The sequence below is a fragment of the Rhinoraja longicauda genome, chromosome 41 (genome assembly GCF_053455715.1).
Source record: "Rhinoraja longicauda isolate Sanriku21f chromosome 41, sRhiLon1.1, whole genome shotgun sequence".
In the NCBI taxonomy this organism is placed as follows: Eukaryota; Metazoa; Chordata; class Chondrichthyes; order Rajiformes; family Arhynchobatidae; genus Rhinoraja; species Rhinoraja longicauda.
In genome coordinates, this window is record NC_135993.1 from 4,214,887 (window position 1) to 4,234,643 (window position 19,757).

At 40.8% G+C, this 19,757-nt stretch overlaps 1 protein-coding gene across 6 annotated transcripts in view; it reads left to right on the forward strand.

Annotated features, from left to right (window-relative positions):
* LOC144611814 (alpha-actinin-1-like) overlaps positions 1-19,757 on the forward strand; it is a 92,799-nt gene that overhangs the window by 22,063 nt on the left and 50,979 nt on the right. For all 6 annotated transcript variants that reach the window (XM_078431086.1, XM_078431082.1, XM_078431084.1 and 3 more), the window contains exons 2-3: positions 12,948-13,062; positions 17,311-17,430. In XM_078431086.1, coding sequence (XP_078287212.1) covers positions 12,948-13,062; positions 17,311-17,430 — 235 coding nt within the window. The remainder of the gene's footprint in view (positions 1-12,947; positions 13,063-17,310; positions 17,431-19,757) is intronic.

Genomic DNA, 19,757 nt, shown 5'->3' on the forward strand with positions numbered 1-19,757 from the left:
TGGTATGAGTGGTCGGTTTGTTTAAAAACAAATGCTGCACTGGATGCTCAAATTCAGTGAATGATCTCATCAGCCAAGAATGCTGTCACTGTGATTGTTATGATTGGAAGTCATGAAATGAACAAATTTGCCATGTAGCTAGCTGACTGCTGCATTGATGGAAAGCTTGTTGAGAAATTGCCACTAATTTAAAGTGATAGCCCTTCATTAATTCTAGGTTGATCTTGCATTCAAAGTGAATATAAGGGAACCTCAGTGCACAAGTTCGAGATGACTGTATCTCCTGTTGATTAGGAATGTGAAAATTACTTGATTTAACAGATAGCAACAATTGTTTAAAGGCACTTAAATGTGTTCTTTGCAATTAAGTTAGCTTCAGAACAATTCATTGTAAATATTTCATAATTTATGCTGAATTGTTACATCAGCTCAGAGTTGCTACTGATTGTCTCTCTAATCACTTTGTTGCCAGAAAGGTTCCTTGGAGTAACTACAGTACAGAGAAATACGCTTTTGAAGATCAGTAAAAGAGTTTCTAGGTGTAAATGCACATTACTATTATGAAACCTCTGCAACTGGAATCCGCGTGATGAATAGGTCACTTCTAACTAATTCCATGTTTCTTTTGTCTAATTGCCATGCTTGGCAGCACAAATAAACTTGCTCTACAGAAAACTTTGAAGCTTTTCTGAAGTAGTTATCAACTTTTTTCTGAACTTTGAGCCAGCACGTTGCCTGCCTTGATCTGTTTATCATTGTTTATTTTGAATTCGATGCCTTTTGTGTCCATCAGATCTCTTGTCTTTGCTCTCCTCCACTATGTAGAATAACAGTTGCTATTGTTCTCTAAAATCAAGGGCTGCAGGCTTGGGTGCTCATAATGCATGATTTGACTTGCACAATACCTGATCTATCATGACTATCTTTAAATATTAGTTCTCCTTTACTTTTCCATATCATACGGGAAGGCAAACATTTGTTCAAATCTTTTTTTCTCTCCAGTTGGCGCTTGCCTTTTTGATGCCTGTTAAATGTATGGATTTTTAATCTTCAATTGATCATTTGCCTTTTTTTTCTTACTGAGTAACATCTCTAATGTGAAACATTTTTGCCTTTTGAGTTAGAACTGATTTCTGTCCATTAATCTAAACTACTCCAATTGTCTTTGTATACATTACTCGTTTTGTCCATTATTTGACATGCTTGATATTTTCAGTTTCCCACCACTGGTAATAGTGCTCTTGCAGCAAAATATCTTAACATTCTGGATCTTCACATGAAAAGGGAGATGTTTAAACTTCCAACTTCAACATTTCTAGTTTTCAGACTTCGTGCCTTCCCCTTTCCAACTTTTGTTTTCTGCTCAGCCTTTCACATTTGAAGTTGTTCATTGCTGTGTTGCTTGGGAAGTATTGTGTGGGGATTGTGTGGGGATAGTAAGGAGTAAGACCTGTGTGATCTCCCGGACAAGTTTCGATCGCCTAGCTTGGGGTCGGAGAGGAATTTCCTGGATTTCCCCCCCCCAAATTGGCCTGGGTTTTTAATCCGGTTTTTCGCCTCTCCCAGGAGATCACTCAGTTCTTTTGGGTGGGCGGTTGGAGCAGCGGCCGGGCGGTAGGTTTAGTAAACCGAGCGCGGGGCTTTGTTTGGGGAGTATGAGTGCCAGGGCAGTTTATTGTTCTGGGTGTCGGATGTGGGGAATCTGGGAGTCTGATAGTCTTCCAGACATCCACATCTGCGCCAGGTGTGACGAGATGGGGCTCCTAAGGGACCGTATTAGGAACCTGGAGCGGCAGATTGATGACCTCCGTCTGGTCAGGGAGAGTGAGGAGGTTATAGATAGGAGTTACAGAGAGGTGGTCACTCCAAGACCACGGGAGGTAGACAAGTGGGTCACGGTTAGGGGGGGCAAGGAGCAGAGGCAGGGACTAGGGAGTACCCCGGTGGCTGTACCCCTTGGAAATAAGTACTCCTGTTTAAGTACTGTTGGGGGGGACAGCCTACCTGGGGGCAGCGACGGTGCCCGGGCCTCTGGCAAGGAGTCCGGCCCTGTTGCTCAGAAGGGTAGGGAAAGGAAGAGGAGAGCGATAGTAATAGGGGACTCTATAGTGAGGGGGTCAGATAGGCGATTCTGTGGACGCAGTCGGGAGACCCGGATGGTGGTTTGCCTCCCTGGTGCCGGTGTCCGGGATGTGTCTGAGCGTGTCCAGGATATCCTGAAAGGGGAGGGAGAGGAGCCAGAGGTGGTACATATAGGTACCAACAATATCGGTATGATAAGGGAAGAGGTCCTGAAAGGAGAATTTAGGGGGCTAGGAAGAGAGTTTAAAAAAAGGACTTAAAAAGCAATAATCTCAGGCTTACTGCCTGTGCCACGCGATAGTGAGAATAGGAATGGAGTGAGGTGGAGGATAAATATGTGGCTGAGGAACTGGTGCAGGGAGCAGGGTTTCAAGTTTCTGGATCATTGGGACCTCTTCTGGGGGAAGTATGACCTGTACAAAAAGGACGGGTTGCATCTGAACCTGAGGGGAACCAATATCCTGGCGGGGAGATTTGCTACGGTAATTGCGGAGACTTTAAACTAGTACGGTTGGGGGGAGGGACTCAAACACAGATAGCTAATAGGCAGTGTGTGAGGCAGGAGGCAGAAAGGGGAAACACGCAGACCCAATATGTAGGAGAGAAAGAAGGGAAAAGAAATAAACTGAGAATAAGAAATGATGGGTCCCTTAAATGTGTATATTTTAATGCTAGGAGCATTGTAAGAAAGGTGGATGAGCTTAGAGCCTGGATTGACATCTGGAAGTGTGATGTTGTGGCGGTCAGTGAAACATGGTTGCAGGAGGGTTGCGATTGGCAATTAAATATTCCAGGATTTCATTGTTTCAGATGTGATAGAATTGGAGGGGCAAGAGGTGGGGGTGTTGCATTGCTTGTCAGGGAGGATATCACAGCAGTGCTTTGGCAGGACAGACTAGAAGGCTCGATTAGGGAGGCTGTTTGGGTGGAACTCAGAAATGAGAAAGGTTTAGCAACACTTATAGGGGTGTATTATAGACCGCCAAATAGGGAACGAGAATTGGAAGAGCAAATATGTAAGGAGATAGCAGATATTAGTAGTAAGCACAGAGTAGTGATTGTGGGTGATTTCAATTTTCCGTATATAGACTGGGAATCACATTCTGTTAAAGGGCTGGATGGTTTGGAGTTTGTAAAATGTGTGCAGGATAGTTTTTTGCAGCAATACGTAGAGGTGCCTACCAGAGAAGGGGCAGTGTTGGACCTCCTGTTAGGAAATGAGATGGGTCAGGTGACGGAGGTATGTGTTGAGCACTTTGGGTCTAGTGATCACAATGCCATTAGTTTCAATATCATTATGGAGAAGGTCAAATCTGGACCAAGGGTTGAGATTTTGGATTGGAGAAAGGCTAATTTTGAGGAGATGAGAAAGGATTTAAAAGGAGTGAAATGGAACTTTTTGTTTTATGAAAAGGATATAATAGAGAAATGGAGGATATTTAAAGGTGAAATTTTGAGAGTACAGAGTCTTTATGTCCCTGTTCGGTGGAAAGGAAAGAATAATAATTTGAAAGAGCCGTGGTTTTCCATGGAAATTGGACACTTGGTTCGGAAAAAGAGGGAGATATACAATAAATATAAGCGGCAGGGAGTAAATGAGGTTCTTGAGGAATATAAAGAATGTAAAAGGAATCTTAAGAAGGAAATTAGAAAAGCGAAAAAAAGATATGAGGCTGCTTTGGCAAGTAATGTAAAAGTAAACCCCAAGGGGTTCTACAGATATGTCAATAGCAAAAGGATAGTGAGGGATAAAATTGGTCCATTAGAGAGTCAGAGTGGACAGCTATGTGCTGAGCCGGAAGAAATGGGGGAGATATTAAACAATTTCTTTTCTTCGGTATTCACCGAGGACAAGGATATTGAATTATGTGAGGTAAGCGAAACAAGTAGAGTAGTGATGGAAATTATGAGGATTAAAGAAGATGAGGTACGGACACTTTTGAAAAATATAAAAGTGGATAAGTCTCCAGGTCCTGATAGGATATTCCCCAGGACATTGAGGGAAGTTAGTGCAGAAATAGCAGGGGCTATGACGGAAATATTTCAAACGTCATTAGAAACGGGGATGGTGCCGGAAGATTGGCGCATTGCGCATGTTGTGCCTTTGTTTAAAAAAGGTTCTAAAAGTAAACCTAGCAATTATAGACCTGTTAGTTTGACGTCTGTGGTGGGAAAATTAATGGAAAAGATACTTGGGGACAATATATATAATTATTTGGATAAACAAGGCCTGATTAGAAACAGTCAACATGGATTTGTGCCTGGAAGGTCATGTTTGACTAATCTTCTTGAATTTTTTGAAGAGGTTACCAGGGAAATTGATAAGGGCAAGGCTGTGGATGTTGTCTATATGGACTTCAGTAAGGCATTTGACAAGGTTCCACATGGAAGGTTGATTAAGAAGGTTAAATCGTTGGGTATTAATAGTGAGGTTGCAAGATGGATTCAACAATGGCTGAATGGGAGATACCAGAGGGTAATGGTTGACAATTGTATGTCAGGTTGGAGGCCAGTGTCTAGTGGAGTACCTCAAGGATCTGTGTTGGGTCCACTGTTGTTTGTCATTTACATTAATGATCTGGATGATGGTGTGGCAAATTGGATTAGTAAATATGCAGATGATACTAAGATAGGTGGTGTAGTTAATAATGAAGTAGAGTTTCAAAGTCTACAGAGAGACTTGGGCCTTTTGGAAGGGTGGGCTGAAAGATGGCAGATGGAGTTTAATGCTGATAAGTGTGAGGTGCTGCATTTTGGTAGGACAAATCAAAATAGGACGTACAGGGTAGATGGTAGGGAATTGAGGAATGTAGTGGAACAGAGGGATCTGGGAATAACTGCATTGTTCCCTGAAGGTGGAATCTCATGTGGATAGGGTGGTGAAGAAGGCGTTTGGTATGCTTGCCTTTATAAATCAGAGCATCGAGTATAGAAGTTGGGATGTAATGTTAAAATTGTACAGGGCATTGGTGAGGCCGAATCTGGAGTATGGTGTGCAGTTCTGGTCGCCAAATTATAGGAAGGATGTCGACAAAATGGAGAGGGTACAGAGGAGATTTACTAGAATGTTGCCTGGGTTTCAGCACTTAGGCTGCAGAGAGAGGTTGAACAGGTTGGGTCTTTATTCTTTGGAGCGTAGAAGGTTGAGGGGGGACTTGATAGAGGTTTTTAAAATTTTGAGAGGGACGGACAGAGTTGACGTGGGTAGGCTTTTCCCTTTGAGAGTGGGGAAGATTCCAACAAGGGGACATAGCTTCAGAATTGAGGGACAAAAGTTTAGGGGTAACATGAGGGGTAACTTCTTTACTCAGAGGGTGGTGGCTGTATGGAATGGGCTTCCGGTGGAAGTGGTGGAGGCTGGCTCGATTTTATTATTTAAGAGTAAATTGGATAGGTATATGGATAAGAGGGGATTAGAGGGTTATGGTCTGAGTGCAGGTAGATGAGACTAAGTCAGGGAGAGTGGTCGGCGTGGACTGGTATGGCCGGACAGGCCTGTTTCCATGCTGTAGTTGTTATATGGTTATATGGTTATTGGGATTTGTTTCCATGAACAGACCTTCATCTTTGGTATGTTGGCCATTTGATGTGACAGAGGGTGGTGAGTGCCTGGAATGTGCTGCTGGAGGTGGTGGTTGAGGCAAATGCGATAGTGGCATTCGGGGGTCTTTTGGATAGGCCTTTGGATATAGAGGGATATGGATTATGTGCCTGTAGATAGCAGTTGGGCATCATGTTTGACACAGATATTGTGGAATGAAGACCTTGTTCTTGTGTTGTACTGTCCTATCAAGATCAAAATAAAACTTCAGTCTGTCAGATTTTCACTTGTATAGCTCTTTAAATTCATGATTTAATTTGAAGTTTCTGGCACTGTTTTCTTACCATATGTCTGTCTGGAGACGAGAATGCAGATGCTGGAACCTTGAGCATAAAACAAACTACTCGAGGAACTAACTCTGTCATGCAGCATCTGTGGAGGGAAACCTGTACTGTTGAAGGGTCAAAACCAGAAATGTTGTCTGTCTAATTCCCTCTACAGATGTTGCCTGGCCCGCTGGGCTCCGCCGGCAGATTGTTTTCTGCTGTCTATTTTGCAGTGTTTCTGGATCAAATCCAGACTTTTCTGTTTAGAGAGCCATTTTCAGGTTGAAGCAAAATGCTACTGATGCAGTGGCTTAATGTTATTTAAAATTCCACCATATCTTTGAATTCTCAGTGCGAGTATGAGCACTGAGTACAGGATTGAAGTCTAATTGGGTAATGTCGCACACTTTTACCAGCTTCGTTCCAGAGTGTGAGGCATACGATTTCCTTAGTCTTGCTGATTGGTTCTTTCCAACCCCTTGTCTTCAACACACTTCCTCCAATTTTCACACATCTCCGAACTTGCAACTTCTTTGTCCTTTACCATACTTGGTGAACTTTAAAAAGGAAATTGGGCCTTTCTAATATTTAAAGCTATATTTTTAAATTGTTCTCGAACTAACTTTGCATGATATTAAGTTAGTGCAGTTAGAAAATGCAGTTTTTAGTAAGTGGATTAAAATCTTTGTCTTACCAACTTATGACAACTTTTGAGTTGGGCCATATTAATTTAATTGGGAATGGACACAAGCTGGAGTAACTCAGCGGGACTGGCAGCATCTCGGGAGAGAAGGAATGGGTGACGTTTCAGGTCGAGACCCTTCTTCAGACAATTTAATTGGCATTATTCCAGATGGCTTACACAGTTGGTTCAATTGTTTTAAAATGGCAGCCAGGTAAAACTGAAATGCTCTGGCTCGGGTAGGAAAATTATGGACATGCTGATAAAAACATTACCTCAATTGTACAGTGGTTTGTAATTTTGATTCTTGTAACCTGGAAATGGGTAGGTCGCAGCAGGGAGAGGGTGGCTTGTTTATGATTTTCATTTGTATTGCTAAGCATTTCTTGCTGTTTCAGATGAAAGCTGGTCTTCATGAAAATCTGTTCAAAGGCATGGTTCTAGTTCATATCATATCATATCATATATACAGCCGGAAACAGGCCTTTTCGGCCCTCCAAGTCCGTGCCGCCCCGTGATCCCCGTACATTAACACTATCCTACCAATGTCGCCTCCTTAATTTTCTTGATTTGTGTAGGAACCTGGCAGAAATTATTGTGTGTAGTCCTGACCGGGTGGTTGTATTGTATGCATTTGCTATCATCTTTTTATCGGCTATGTGTTTTGTGTGATTAGTACTGACCTGAAAGCGATTACCTCTGATTTTAGTTTGTACTTCCAGCCAGTTAAGCCAACCTCTGTAGCACTGAGACTGTGTTGGATTAAAATTATTTGCAATAGTTATTGACCTAAGTGAAAAGTTGTGAAATCTGCAGACTCCCTAGTTAAATGGATTTATTTTATGTATTTGAATGGAGTCTGTGCATTTGACTGCTATAAGTATAATTATTAAGTGGTAACTTGGGTAAAATGGCCATCAAGGTGGAAATATTTATGCTGAGTGATAGATTTGTAGCATTGTGCTTTCTGAATACTTGCAACTGATTAAAAGTAATCATGTAATCACTATTATTATTTTGTCTGGTATTAAAAAGATGGTGTCAATAGAACCTACACTAGACCTGGTGTGGAGAATGAGAATTTTTCAGCAACCTCAAAGCTCGAGCAGAATGGATATGTTCCATTATTGCAGATGAATCCCATATACTGATCTTCATTATGTGAAGAGCCAAATTGCCATTTCCAGTATTGGGTTTCTGATATATGCTTGTTTAGTTTAGAGAGAGCGTGGAAACAGGCCCTTCGGCCCACCTGGCCCGCACCAACTAGCGATCCCCGCACGTTAACACATGACTACACACACTAGGAACAATTTACACGTGTACCAAGTATACAAACCCAAGCCAATTAACCTACAAACCTGTGTGTCTTTGGACTGTGAGAGGAAACTGAAGATCTCGGAGAAAACCTACGGGGAGAATGTACAAATGCCGTACAGACAGCACCCATAGTCAGGATTGAACCCAGGTCTCTGGTGCTGCAAGTGCCGTAAGGCAGCAACTCTACCACTGCACCACAGTGCCACCAACATGGATAAAGTTCTATATCCTCAATAAATAAAGGTGAATCGGACAGTTCCATGTAGTTCAGAGCTTATTTGAAGTTGTGGTGTTTAAGAGCCTGATGGTTGTTGGGAAGAAGCTGCTCTTGAATCTGTACATTAGCTTTCGGCCTCCTATACCACCTTTCCGATGGCAGGAGTAAAATGAGTGAAATGGTGTAGCTCTCTGCTGCTAGCTGCCTTTTTGAGGCAGAGACTCCTGTAGATCCCTTCGATGGTGGGGAGGTCAATATCTGTGATGGACTGGCCACTGCTTTTGCTGCTCCTGATGTGGCATTCTGTCTACCAGTGAGACCATGCACAGGCTAGGCAACTGTCATTCCACGATATCCCTTGCTGTAACTTTACATTTCGTTTTTCTTCTTGCCTTACCTTACATTTGTTTGTCTCCTTTTATCCCTGTCCTTTGTCCACACACCTGCCTACCAAAAAAAAGAACCCTTGTCTGTATGCGCCTATCACTGATTTGGCTTTGACCTGTACCTACCTCTCTTCCAGCAATTTTCCCTCACTACAATCGGTCTGAAGGAGGGGTTTGATCTTAAAGGTCACCTATCCATGTCCTCTAGAGGTGCTGCCTCCCTAGTATTGTGGTGTCAATCCTCTTTCCTTAATTACTCATTCATCCAAGCCCTTAAACATACTGTTCAAGTGCAGTTACAGTTCCAACTCCACAGTCTAGCCATTTCATAAAGGAACAAACCTACTCAGCCCAGTTCTTTAGATTCTCCTTTGGTCTTGCTCCACATGCAATTTTCTGCGCCCATTTTTATTTTGATTCTCCAACTCTGGTTTTCAATGAATGCTTTCTAGTGCTCCACAATTTAATGCAGCCATTGATTGTATTAGTTATAGAAATCCTCATTTGCTTCCTTCAAATCCTTTCCCAAATTTTAAATCCTTAATCCATCTTGTCAACGTCTTGTATCTTCCTTCATTGGCTTATTTGATTGTCCTGGCCTTTTAAATAGTTGTGAAACATTTTTAAAGTGCATTGAGAATATATTTGCATTGTCTGCAATGTTTATGTACAACTTCACATCAATAAAGCAGTGTCAGATTGACTTGAACTGAGTGGACCATTCTTCTCAAAGTTTTCTCATGTTTAGCTTCAAAATTGGCTTGTGATCTCAATTTTTTTCCACATATAATGCCAGTTCCAGATTTGTGTGATTAAATTTGTGGAATGCAAATTGGCTATAAATGTTTCTATGGTCTAGAGAATTTGAATCTAGGAAGTAATGTGTGGGTTTTGAGGACAGAGAGCACATCTTGAAATTAAGGATGTCAAAAGAAAATAAGATTTAAAAGGGAATGGTGTGAAATAGTGGGATTTTAATTTGATTCTTATTGAAGGGAATGCAGACTTCCAGATTGAATTTGCAATAGAAGTTGAATTGTTTGGAGTGTTGCTGTGAAATTAAGTTCCTTAAGTCTCTGCATATATTGGTCCAGCCACACCCCTCTGGGAAGATGAATGGGCAAAGATCTTCCTTCTCTGCATATAAAACCTTCTCTATGCGAAATTGACATTCCTTTTATCCTCAGACATCTTGTCGAGGAAACTCCCTCTCTGCTTGTCAAGTGCTTTAAGAGCTTTGTAAACTTCAATGAAAGCTTCTTGTGATCTTAACTCTAGAGAATGCAAGTGTAGTCTCCTTGATCTTTCCTCTTGCATTAAACCTAGCATTATTGAAATCAATCTGAGTATTTGTTCGACTTTTTCCTTTGGCATGTATATCCTTTGAGTAAGGAGATAAACAATAGACAATAGGTGCAGGAGTAGGCCATTCAGCCCTTCGAACCAGCACCGCCATTCAATGCGATCATGGCTGATCACTCTCAATCAGTACCTCGTTCCTGCCTTCTCCCCATACCCCCTCACTCCGCTATCCTTAAGAGATCTATCCAGCTCTCTCTTGAAAGCATCCAACGAACTGGCCTCCACTACCTTCTGAGGCAGAGAATTCCACACCTTCACCACTCTCTGACTGAAAAAGTTCTTCCTCATCTCCGTTCTAAATGGCCTACCCCTTATTCTTAAACTGTGGCCCCTTGTTCTGGACTCCTCCAACATTGGGAACATGTTTCCTGCCTCTAATGTGTCCAATCCCCTAATTATCTTATATGTTTCAATAAGATCCCCCCTCATCCTTCTAAATTCCAGTGTATACAAGCCCAATCGCTCCAGCCTTTCAACATACGACAGTCCCGCCATTCCGGGAATTAACCTAGTGAACCTACGCTGCACGCCCTCCATAGCAAGAATATTCTTTCTCAAATTTGGAGACCAAAACTGCACACAGTACTCCAGGTGCGGTCTCACCAGGGCCCGGTACAACTGTAGAAGGACCTCTTTGCTCCTATACTCAACTCCTCTTGTTACGAAGGCCAACATTCCATTGGCTTTCTTCACTGCCTGCTGTACCTGCATGCTTCCTTTCATTGACTGATGCACTAGGACACCCAGATCTCGTTGAACTCCCCCTCCTCCTAACTTGACACCATTCAGATAATAATCTGCCTTTCTATTCTTACTTCCAAAGTGAATAACCTCGCACTTATCTACATTAAACTGCATCTGCCATGTATCCGCCCACTCACACAACCTGTCCAAGTCACCCTGCAGCCTTATTGCATCTTCCTCACAATTCACACTACCCCCCAGCTTAGTATCATCTGAAAATTTGCTAATGGTACTTTTAATCCCTTCGTCTAAGTCATTAATGTATATCGTAAATAGCTGGGGTCCCAGCACCGAACCTTGCGGTACCCCACTGGTCACTGCCTGCCATTCCGAAAGGGACCCATTTATCCCCACTCTTTGCTTTCTGTCTGTCAACCAATTTTCTATCCATGTCAGTACCCTACCCCCAATACCATGTGCCCTAATTTTGCCCACTAATCTCCTATGTGGGACCTTGTCGAAGGCTTTCTGAAAGTCGAGGTACACCACATCCACTGACTCTCCCCTGTCAATTTTCCTAGTTACATCCTCAAAAAATTCCAGTAGATTTGTCAAGCATGATTTCCCCTTCGTAAATCCATGCTGACTCGGAATGATCCCGTTACTGCTATCCAAATGCTCAGCAATTTCGTCTTTTATAATTGACTCCAGCATCTTCCCCACCACTGATGTCAGACTAACTGGTCTATAATTACCCGTTTTCTCTCTCCCTCCTTTCTTAAAAAGTGGGACAACATTTGCTATCCTCCAATCCACAGGAACTGATCCTGAATCTATAGAACATTGAAAAATGATCTCCAATGCTTCCACTATTTCGAGAGCCACCTCCTTAAGTACCCTGGGATGCAGACCATCAGGCCCTGGGGATTTATCAGCCTTCAGTCCCATCAGTCTACCCAAAACCATTTCCTGCCTAATGTGGATTTCCTTCAGTTCCTCCATCACACTAGGTTCTCCGGCCCCTAGAACATTTGGGAGATTGTGTGTATCTTCCTCAGTGAAGACAGATCCAAAGTAACGGTTTAACTCGTCTGCAAACTGTACACAATATTCCAGTGCAGCAGTTGTAAAATAAAGATAGTTCTGCTATCATGTTAATAGCATTCTTGAAACCATCTTATGGAAAATCAAGTTACAAAAACAATTGTCAATGGGGGAAAAAAGGTGGCTAGAGGTTAGTTTCAGATTTGCAATTATATTTCACGCTGGGTTTTCAAAAATAAGCCTGTTTATAGCAATACGTTTATTTTTTACTGGAATCAACAAATACTAAAGGCTGTATGCAGGAGACGTGTAACTGTGGACATTGCAATCTTGAGCAAACAAGAGCAAAACTCAGTTACATGTAATAGAGTATACATACAGTTGCACAAGTGTCAATAGAAGTGATTGTCAATTTCAATGGCCACCCGCAGTTAAAATTGCAGCTGTATTCTTCAGAGACAGTGGTTATATGATTACTGCAGAGAGGGGTTACATGGAAATGGGTTTTTCTGATTCAAGGAGCTGCAGATGTTGGTTAACAACAAATACAGTGCTGGAATAACTCAGCAGGCCAGGCAGCTTCTCTGGACGACATGGGTAAGTGACATTTTGAGTTGGGACCTTTCTTTAAACTGGTCCTAAAGCAAAGCATAGCTTATCCATGTCCTCTAGAGATGCTGCCTAACCTGCTGAGTTGCTCCAGCACGTTGTATTCTGCATAATGTCCAAGTGGTTCTCTAGTACCCAATCAAAATTGTTGTTCGAATCAATTTAGTCCTGCATTGTGCTCACTGTTCCCTAATTCATCACTTGTGTCGTGTCCAATTTGTTATGGAAATGTTTGTTATAGCAGAACTTGCAAACTATAACTCTTTCCATCTGGAGGTGGTTGATATGAAATACTGCACTTCCTAGGATCCGGTTGCAAAATTTAAATTCATCTGGGAAAAATCAGAATGAACAGCAAAGAATTGTTGCAAGAAGCATGTTTGTAAATGTCCTGCAGGGAAGCAACCTGTTATTTGTTGTTACGAAATGGGCATCAAGACAATCATGAGTTTGAATCGCATCGACTATAATTGTATTGAATGGCGTGAATGGAGTTCCCGCGAGTGGATCACAAAGATAAGATACAAGCCTTGCTCACATTAAAATAATTAATACTATGAAATTATTGTGTATCTAAGAGCCTAAAGCAAGTCCTGACAGTGAATGTTTCTAGGAAATAATCTACTTTTGTATTCAGCAATTGGATGATAATTCTATATTATATGGTGTGAATATGCATTCATTTTTCTTCCAGACTTTTACAGCGTGGTGCAACTCGCATTTGCGAAAGACAGGAACACAGATTGAAGTAATTGAAGAAGATTTCAGAGATGGTCTAAAACTTATGCTACTTTTGGAGGTGATATCAGGTGAGGGGATGCGAGCTCTTAAAACATTTGAATATATGAGAATCATTTTCAATTGAATGTATTTGATTAATGTTAGTTAATAATGAATCTGATTTTATTCTTGAGATAGTTTTGGATTTTCCTGTGCTTTGTACGTATAATGTTTTCAACAGAAAGTCAATGCTTTTTAGCATCTTTGTGACAATGACCTAAGCTATTTGGGGAAATTGGCAAATATTGACAAATATCAATACTAAACTAAGTACAGAATGACATTTTAGTTTGAAGGATGTGAATATTTTATTTTAATAAAATGTAACCACAATAAAGCAAGTAAGACACTTGTTTTTGAATATAGCCGAGTGCATGCAGCTTATTGATTATGAATGATTATTTGTTTTTGTCTAAATGATGTAAAGCCCAAACTTGCTAAACTATTACTACTTTATGGCAAACTATTTTGTAGGTCTGATTGAAATAAAACCATCTGTAAATATTCAAAAACTTGACAACTTTTTAAAACAAAGCAGAAGCAAAAGAAATTGCACTGGGGCTTGCTTACTGTTTTTAAGCTCACAAAAGAGATCATTTCAGAATTCTTTCATTTATTTTCTCATCCCCAAAAACTCCTGCCACCACTGCTGTAATTTTTTTCCATTGACCAGTTTAACTTGGCCCTGAATACAACATTTGATAAATGCTGCCTTCTCAGTCAGGAGTTAGTTCCTTCCCTTTGGAATTTAGGACAAGGTTGTAATGCTCTGGATTACAGTGATTCTAGATTTAGAGATACAGCGCGGAAACAGGCCTTTCGGCCTACCGAGTCCGCGCCACCCAGCGATCCCCACACATTAACACTATCCTACACACACTAGGGACAATTTTTACATTTACCCAGTCAATTAACCTACATACCTGTACGTCTTTGGAGTGTGGGAGGAAACCGAAGATCTCAGAGAAAACCCACGCAGGTCACGGGGAGAACGTACAAACTCCGTACAGACGGCGCCCGTGGTCAGGATTGAACCTGAGTCTCCGGCGCTGCATTCGCTGTAAGGCAGCAACTCTACCGCTGCGCCACCGTGCCGCCCTAGCTAATTCTTAATTGAGTATCATTGTTTAAGTTATTGATAAGTGTTCGATAGCAAAATCACCATTTTAAAGTCGTGACATTTGATAAAGTTTTAAGGCAGCAATTGTTTGGTCTGGTTTTTGTCTCCCACTTTTTATGAACAGGGCAGTTTTCCACATTGTTTGGATAAATGACAGCGGTGCTGTACTGATGCTAGTTGGATGGAGGCACTGCAAGTTTAATTACAGCTGGGGTGTTTGCAACAATTTTTACTATGTATGGTGTATGCAACTGTTTTTTTGATATAAAGTGAATCAGTTAGCTTCTATGATCATGGTTCTATCAAGGAGATGGATTGTCCATTTTAGTGTTCCTCAATGAAATATTTCCAACAATTTGAGCCTTTTTTGAGCTTGTACTCTGTCATATAACACAGAAACAAGCTCCTTGGCCCAACTCGTCCTGTTGACCAAGATGCCCCATCTAAGCTAGTCCCATTTGCCTGCATTTGACCCATATCCTCTAAACCTTTCCTATCCATGAAGCTGTCCATGTGTTTTTTAAATGCTGTTATAGTACATGTCTCAACTGCCTCCTCTGGCAGCTTGTTCCCTATACCCACCACCCTCCGTGAATTTCTTTCCCCTTGAGTTTGTATTAAATCTTGCCCTGCTCACCTGAACCCTATGTCCTCTGTTTTTTTGATCTCCCCTATCCTTGGTAAAATACTGTGCTTTCACCCTATCCCCCCTTGTGATTTTATATACCTCTATAAGATCACCTCTGTGCTTCAACAAATAAAATCCTAGCCTGTCCAACCTTCCCCCCTCTGTTCATACACAAATGACCTCTTTGGTTTCTGAGGGGGCCCTATTCTCTAGTAATGTGACAGACAGGAATGATAAGCTTTAAGCTGATCTCCAGAAAATGCAAATTTTGCTTTTGCGCATGTGTGTAGTTATCTCGTGGTTTGGGACATTTTGTTTCTAGAAAAAAAGTTGACTTTTTATGCCTCAAGAGACAGCAAATGCAGGAATCTAGCAGGGCCTCAACTTGAAATATGTACTATTTATGCTGCATGTCCCACTCGAGTTCCTCCAGTAGCTTGTTTTATACTCTTGATCCCTTGGTTTAATGGCAATAGCAGAGCAGGCGAGATTCTGGACTGCGAAGTTGGACTATGATGGTTCTGCTGGTAATGGCCTGCAACACCATGTGCACATTTATTACCTGGATTTGTTTTGAATGACCCATTTACCACAGTAGCAATGCCATGTAATGGAGAGTATCCTAAGTGTCGATGGGACAGGGATTCTTATTGTTATTAATACAGTCATGGCTGTATGTAACTGTTTTGGATAGACTGAGGCTTTTTGTGTTTTGTCACTGCTTGTTGCAGGCTGTGTCTACTATGTATGCTTCAGGGCTTGATTCGATTTGGTGCCATCAAGCTATTCCTGGTCATGAGCATCTTTGAGTCAGCCAGAATCGTTCCCTGTTCTTTGTATATTATTCTCTACCTTTGACTAGTGTGTCTTACCGCTGGGACGAAACAGGATATTACATGGGGAGCATTGGAATCTGGAATTTTGGCACCAATGCAATGTTCTGAATATTACAGTGTGGGGCTATTTCTTGTCTAGTCTGTGGTGTAGCTTGCTCAATACAGGCACGCACCCACATAATGTAATGTTGGGGATGCAGGGATGGAATGTGTTTTACTGAATTTTCAATGTATTTTTATGCCAGTGTCCATGCAAAGGGGTCTGTATTCTTGTCCTCTAGTTTGTGGCCTGCTGCAATGAAATGGCCCATTAGACCATTTTCTAGGATGCAATTAGTGTTGACCATAATCTTCTGCTGGAGGGGTTAACATGGCAGACAAAGTGAGGACAACCAAATTCCCTTCCCGGAGGACATCAGTGAAACAATAACATTTTAGTATTTCATTATCTTTACGATCCCATTATACTGTCTTTTTAATTAAGTTGTTATTTAATTAAATTGCCCATTTGCTTTGGGATTCAAATTTGTCTCTGAATTGCAGATCTCAACCTTTGGATTGCAAACCTAATGTGAACACAGTGGAATTAGAGGATTAAATGGCTGGGACTGGGAAAGTCAAATTTTCTATAATTCATTAAGCATTTTGTTGATCTATGCCTGAGTGACAAGAACTATTTAGATTATGCATCTAAGTTAAGTTTATTCATTTCCTAAATTCCTACCATTGGTAATTGGGCCTTGAAACTGAAATCTTGCTATATTTATTAGAAATCTAATTCAGCTTGTTAACTTTATTCAGTCTGAAGAAGGCTCTCGACCCGAAACGTCACCCATTCCTTCTCTCCAGAGATGCTGCCTGTCCCGCTGAGTTACTCCAGCATTTTGTGTCTATCTAACTTTATTCAACATTGTTTTGGAAATGTTTCTGATTCTTGGCCACGTTTAGCTGATTTGACCCAAAAAAATACTTGAAAAAACTAAAGACCTGCAGAAGTTTTGAAAACTGGGACAGCTGAGGATATTTAGAGCAATTGATTAAGCCATGGTAGTACATTTATCTCAGTTATGATTATTGGTTTATGTCCTGCTCCGAAGATGAGCACAAAAATCTAAGCTGACATTTCTTTGTAGGCTGAGAGAGCATGAATTATTAAATTGAGTAAATTATTAAGTAGAGGCCCTATCTTTCCTTCAGTTGGTTGTAAAAAGTCTGTGCGATTTTCAGTAGCCAATGTTTTCAACTCTGCCTTTTATTAAAAAAAGTCTAACTTTGGGAGCTTGCTGTGTATAAATTGGTTGTCTTATTTCCTACAATACAATTATACTTGCATTACTGTGCCAATGAAGTAATGTAGGATAACCTAGGTTTGAAGAAAGGCACTAGAAGCTCTGTAATCTTGTGGTTTATTTCCTAGTCCTTGTTTTCACCGACCTATGCAGTAGCTGCTACATCTGTGGAACTTTTACTTTTGGGATGAATAAAGTTTCCAAAAATCAATGGTATTAACGTGTAATGCTTTTGTGTTCGTGTTTCCCAAATATTATTTACCATTTTATTTATCTGCACCTGTAAATTGTCCTTGTCATTTTGTTTAACTAAAGGATCTGAAATGCTGGATGTTACCATTTTTAATGCAAGTTTGCAGAATCTTGCAGAACTTTTGTAAGAACAATATTCAATCTTTCCCCAGGAGAGCGATTACCTAAACCAGAACGTGGAAAAATGAGGGTGCATAAAATAAATAATGTCAACAAGGCTTTGGACTTTATTGCGTCTAAAGGCGTGAAGCTAGTTTCCATTGGAGCAGAAGGTAAAATCATTGTTTTCCGTCTACATGATATTGTATAAAACTTCTGAAACCAAGTGGTATGGAATTGGGGATTTTCAAACTTTCAGGGTGATATGCTTTTCCTTTCTATTAAAATTTGTTTTCTGGGAACTGGACTTGGCAGCTTATCACAGGGTCCTTAAAATCATGTTGATGAAATCTGGTTTGTTGTGAACCATTAAAACATGCTAAACAGTTTGAGTAATTGTTCTTTGTGAAGCTTTTTTCTCTGCCTAGTTGCATATGGTTGTCTTGTTTTGGCACTTGGTTCCGCACTTTTAAATGTTCCAAATGGCTAATCTTGATTGTGAGCCTGGAAAGTTGGTGAATTTAACTGTTGAAAGTCAATAAATATGGTAATAATTAGACGACACAACTCCTGGGTGTTGATGAAAAATGTATAGCAGACAATATTTATTTCTCGTTGCTTGTATTGCAAGAATCCATTACAAAAACTCAGATATATCACATGGTTTGAATTTTCCAATGTCTGTAAATTCTATATAAATGATTTGAGGGAGGATAGAAATTTTACATGGCTTTTATATAATTCAAGAATATTCTTTTGACATTGGTTTGGTGCATAATACATCTGTATTCCCATAAGAAAAACATTCATTATGGTCAAATGGTACAATAGCACCTTAGAATGTATGTCGAAAGATTTTGAAGAAAGTTGAACATCAAACCAACAATGCTAGTTTTGCCCAAGTTCCTTTATGTACTTCCCAGATAACTCCTACAAAAATAGCATAGTAAGTGATTTAAAGTTATTGCAGGTAGACACGAGTAAATAAAGTTGCTTATTGCAAGTAATGTGGAATAAGTAAATTTTTGGATAAAGCATTATCTAATTTGCATTTCTGGATGGTAGATAGGTTCTGAAAGACAGTTTCTTGGCCTCAATGGTATAACAACAATTGCTTGCAGTCAATGAAATGCTGTTATTGAAGTGTATGGAAATATAGTTGCTAATTTGCCCATAACAGCAAAAGATGTAATGATGGCTAAATGATCACAACCATTTGGAATGAAGATAGTTGAGTGGTATGTTGGCCATTCTGATAGGAGAAATGAGTTTTGATCGTGCCACCCAAAAGCAGTCAAGGTCTTGCGCCAAAGGTGATATCTCCAACAATGCAGTTTTGTTGTACCCGAGTTGGCTTGATTGTGTGTTCATCCTGAAATTAGGGCTATAATTACGAGGTATAACCAGGGTAAGTGCACTGAATCGTGACAGGTTATTGAAACGTGACACCTGTTCCAGAATTACACACAGAGACAGCGGTAGGACATGGTCCGAATATCAAAAAGCCACAATGTCTCCAACAATGCAGAAGGATACCACATTGGAATGGAACTAGATTCCGCAATTTGCTTCATATCCATTAATAATTTGGTGTCTTGGATTCTTCTCTTTTTCCAGTTTTTGGCAAAAATTAATTTGCTATTTGGGATTCATAATTATGTAAATATTGGTTTATTTTGGGTTGTTCCACATTGCAGTAATGATCTGCCGTTATGTTTATTCTTTTGATGTTTCTGTGTATCGAGTCGATGGTCGTGGCACTAATTGCCACTGCAGCATTGAAGAGTTTTTGAGTAAGAGTTTATACAGCACAAATGTCCAAGTTACTGAGCTGAGCTTGTCCCTCTTGCCTGCGTCTGGCCTATATCCCTCCATGCACCTGTCCAAGTGACTTTTAATTGTCAGAATTGTACCTGTCTTCACCACTCTCTGTCACCACCTTTCGTATACACATCATCCTCAGTGAGGAAGAAATTGCCTCATCTGGTTCTTTCTGAATCTTTCTCCTCTCGCCTTAAACCTTTGTCCTAGTTTTATTCCCTTAAGCTGGGGAAAAGACTAGCAATTCGACCTATCAATACCTCTCGGGTTTTTAATAAACCTCAAAGGTTACCCCTCAGCCTTCTATGATCCAGGGGAAAAAAAACCCAGGCCACTAGCCTCTCCTTGTAACTCAAACCCTCCAAACCTGGTACCGACCTCCAATCTATGCAACTTTTGATCCTTCCTATAGCAGGGCAACCAGAACTCTATATAGTACTCCCAAGTGTGACCATATCAACATCATGTCATTCCAACTTCTGTACTCAAGATGCTGACTAAAGGTAAGAGCGCCAAATGCCCTCGCCACCATGTCTACATGTGTCATTTTCATGCAACTGTGTACCTTCATCCTTGGGTGTCTCTGTTCTACAATACTTCCCAAAGCCCTACCATTTACCGTGCAAGTTTTGCCCCGGTGAAGGAATTTTGCAAGAGGCACAAAATGCTGGAGTAACTT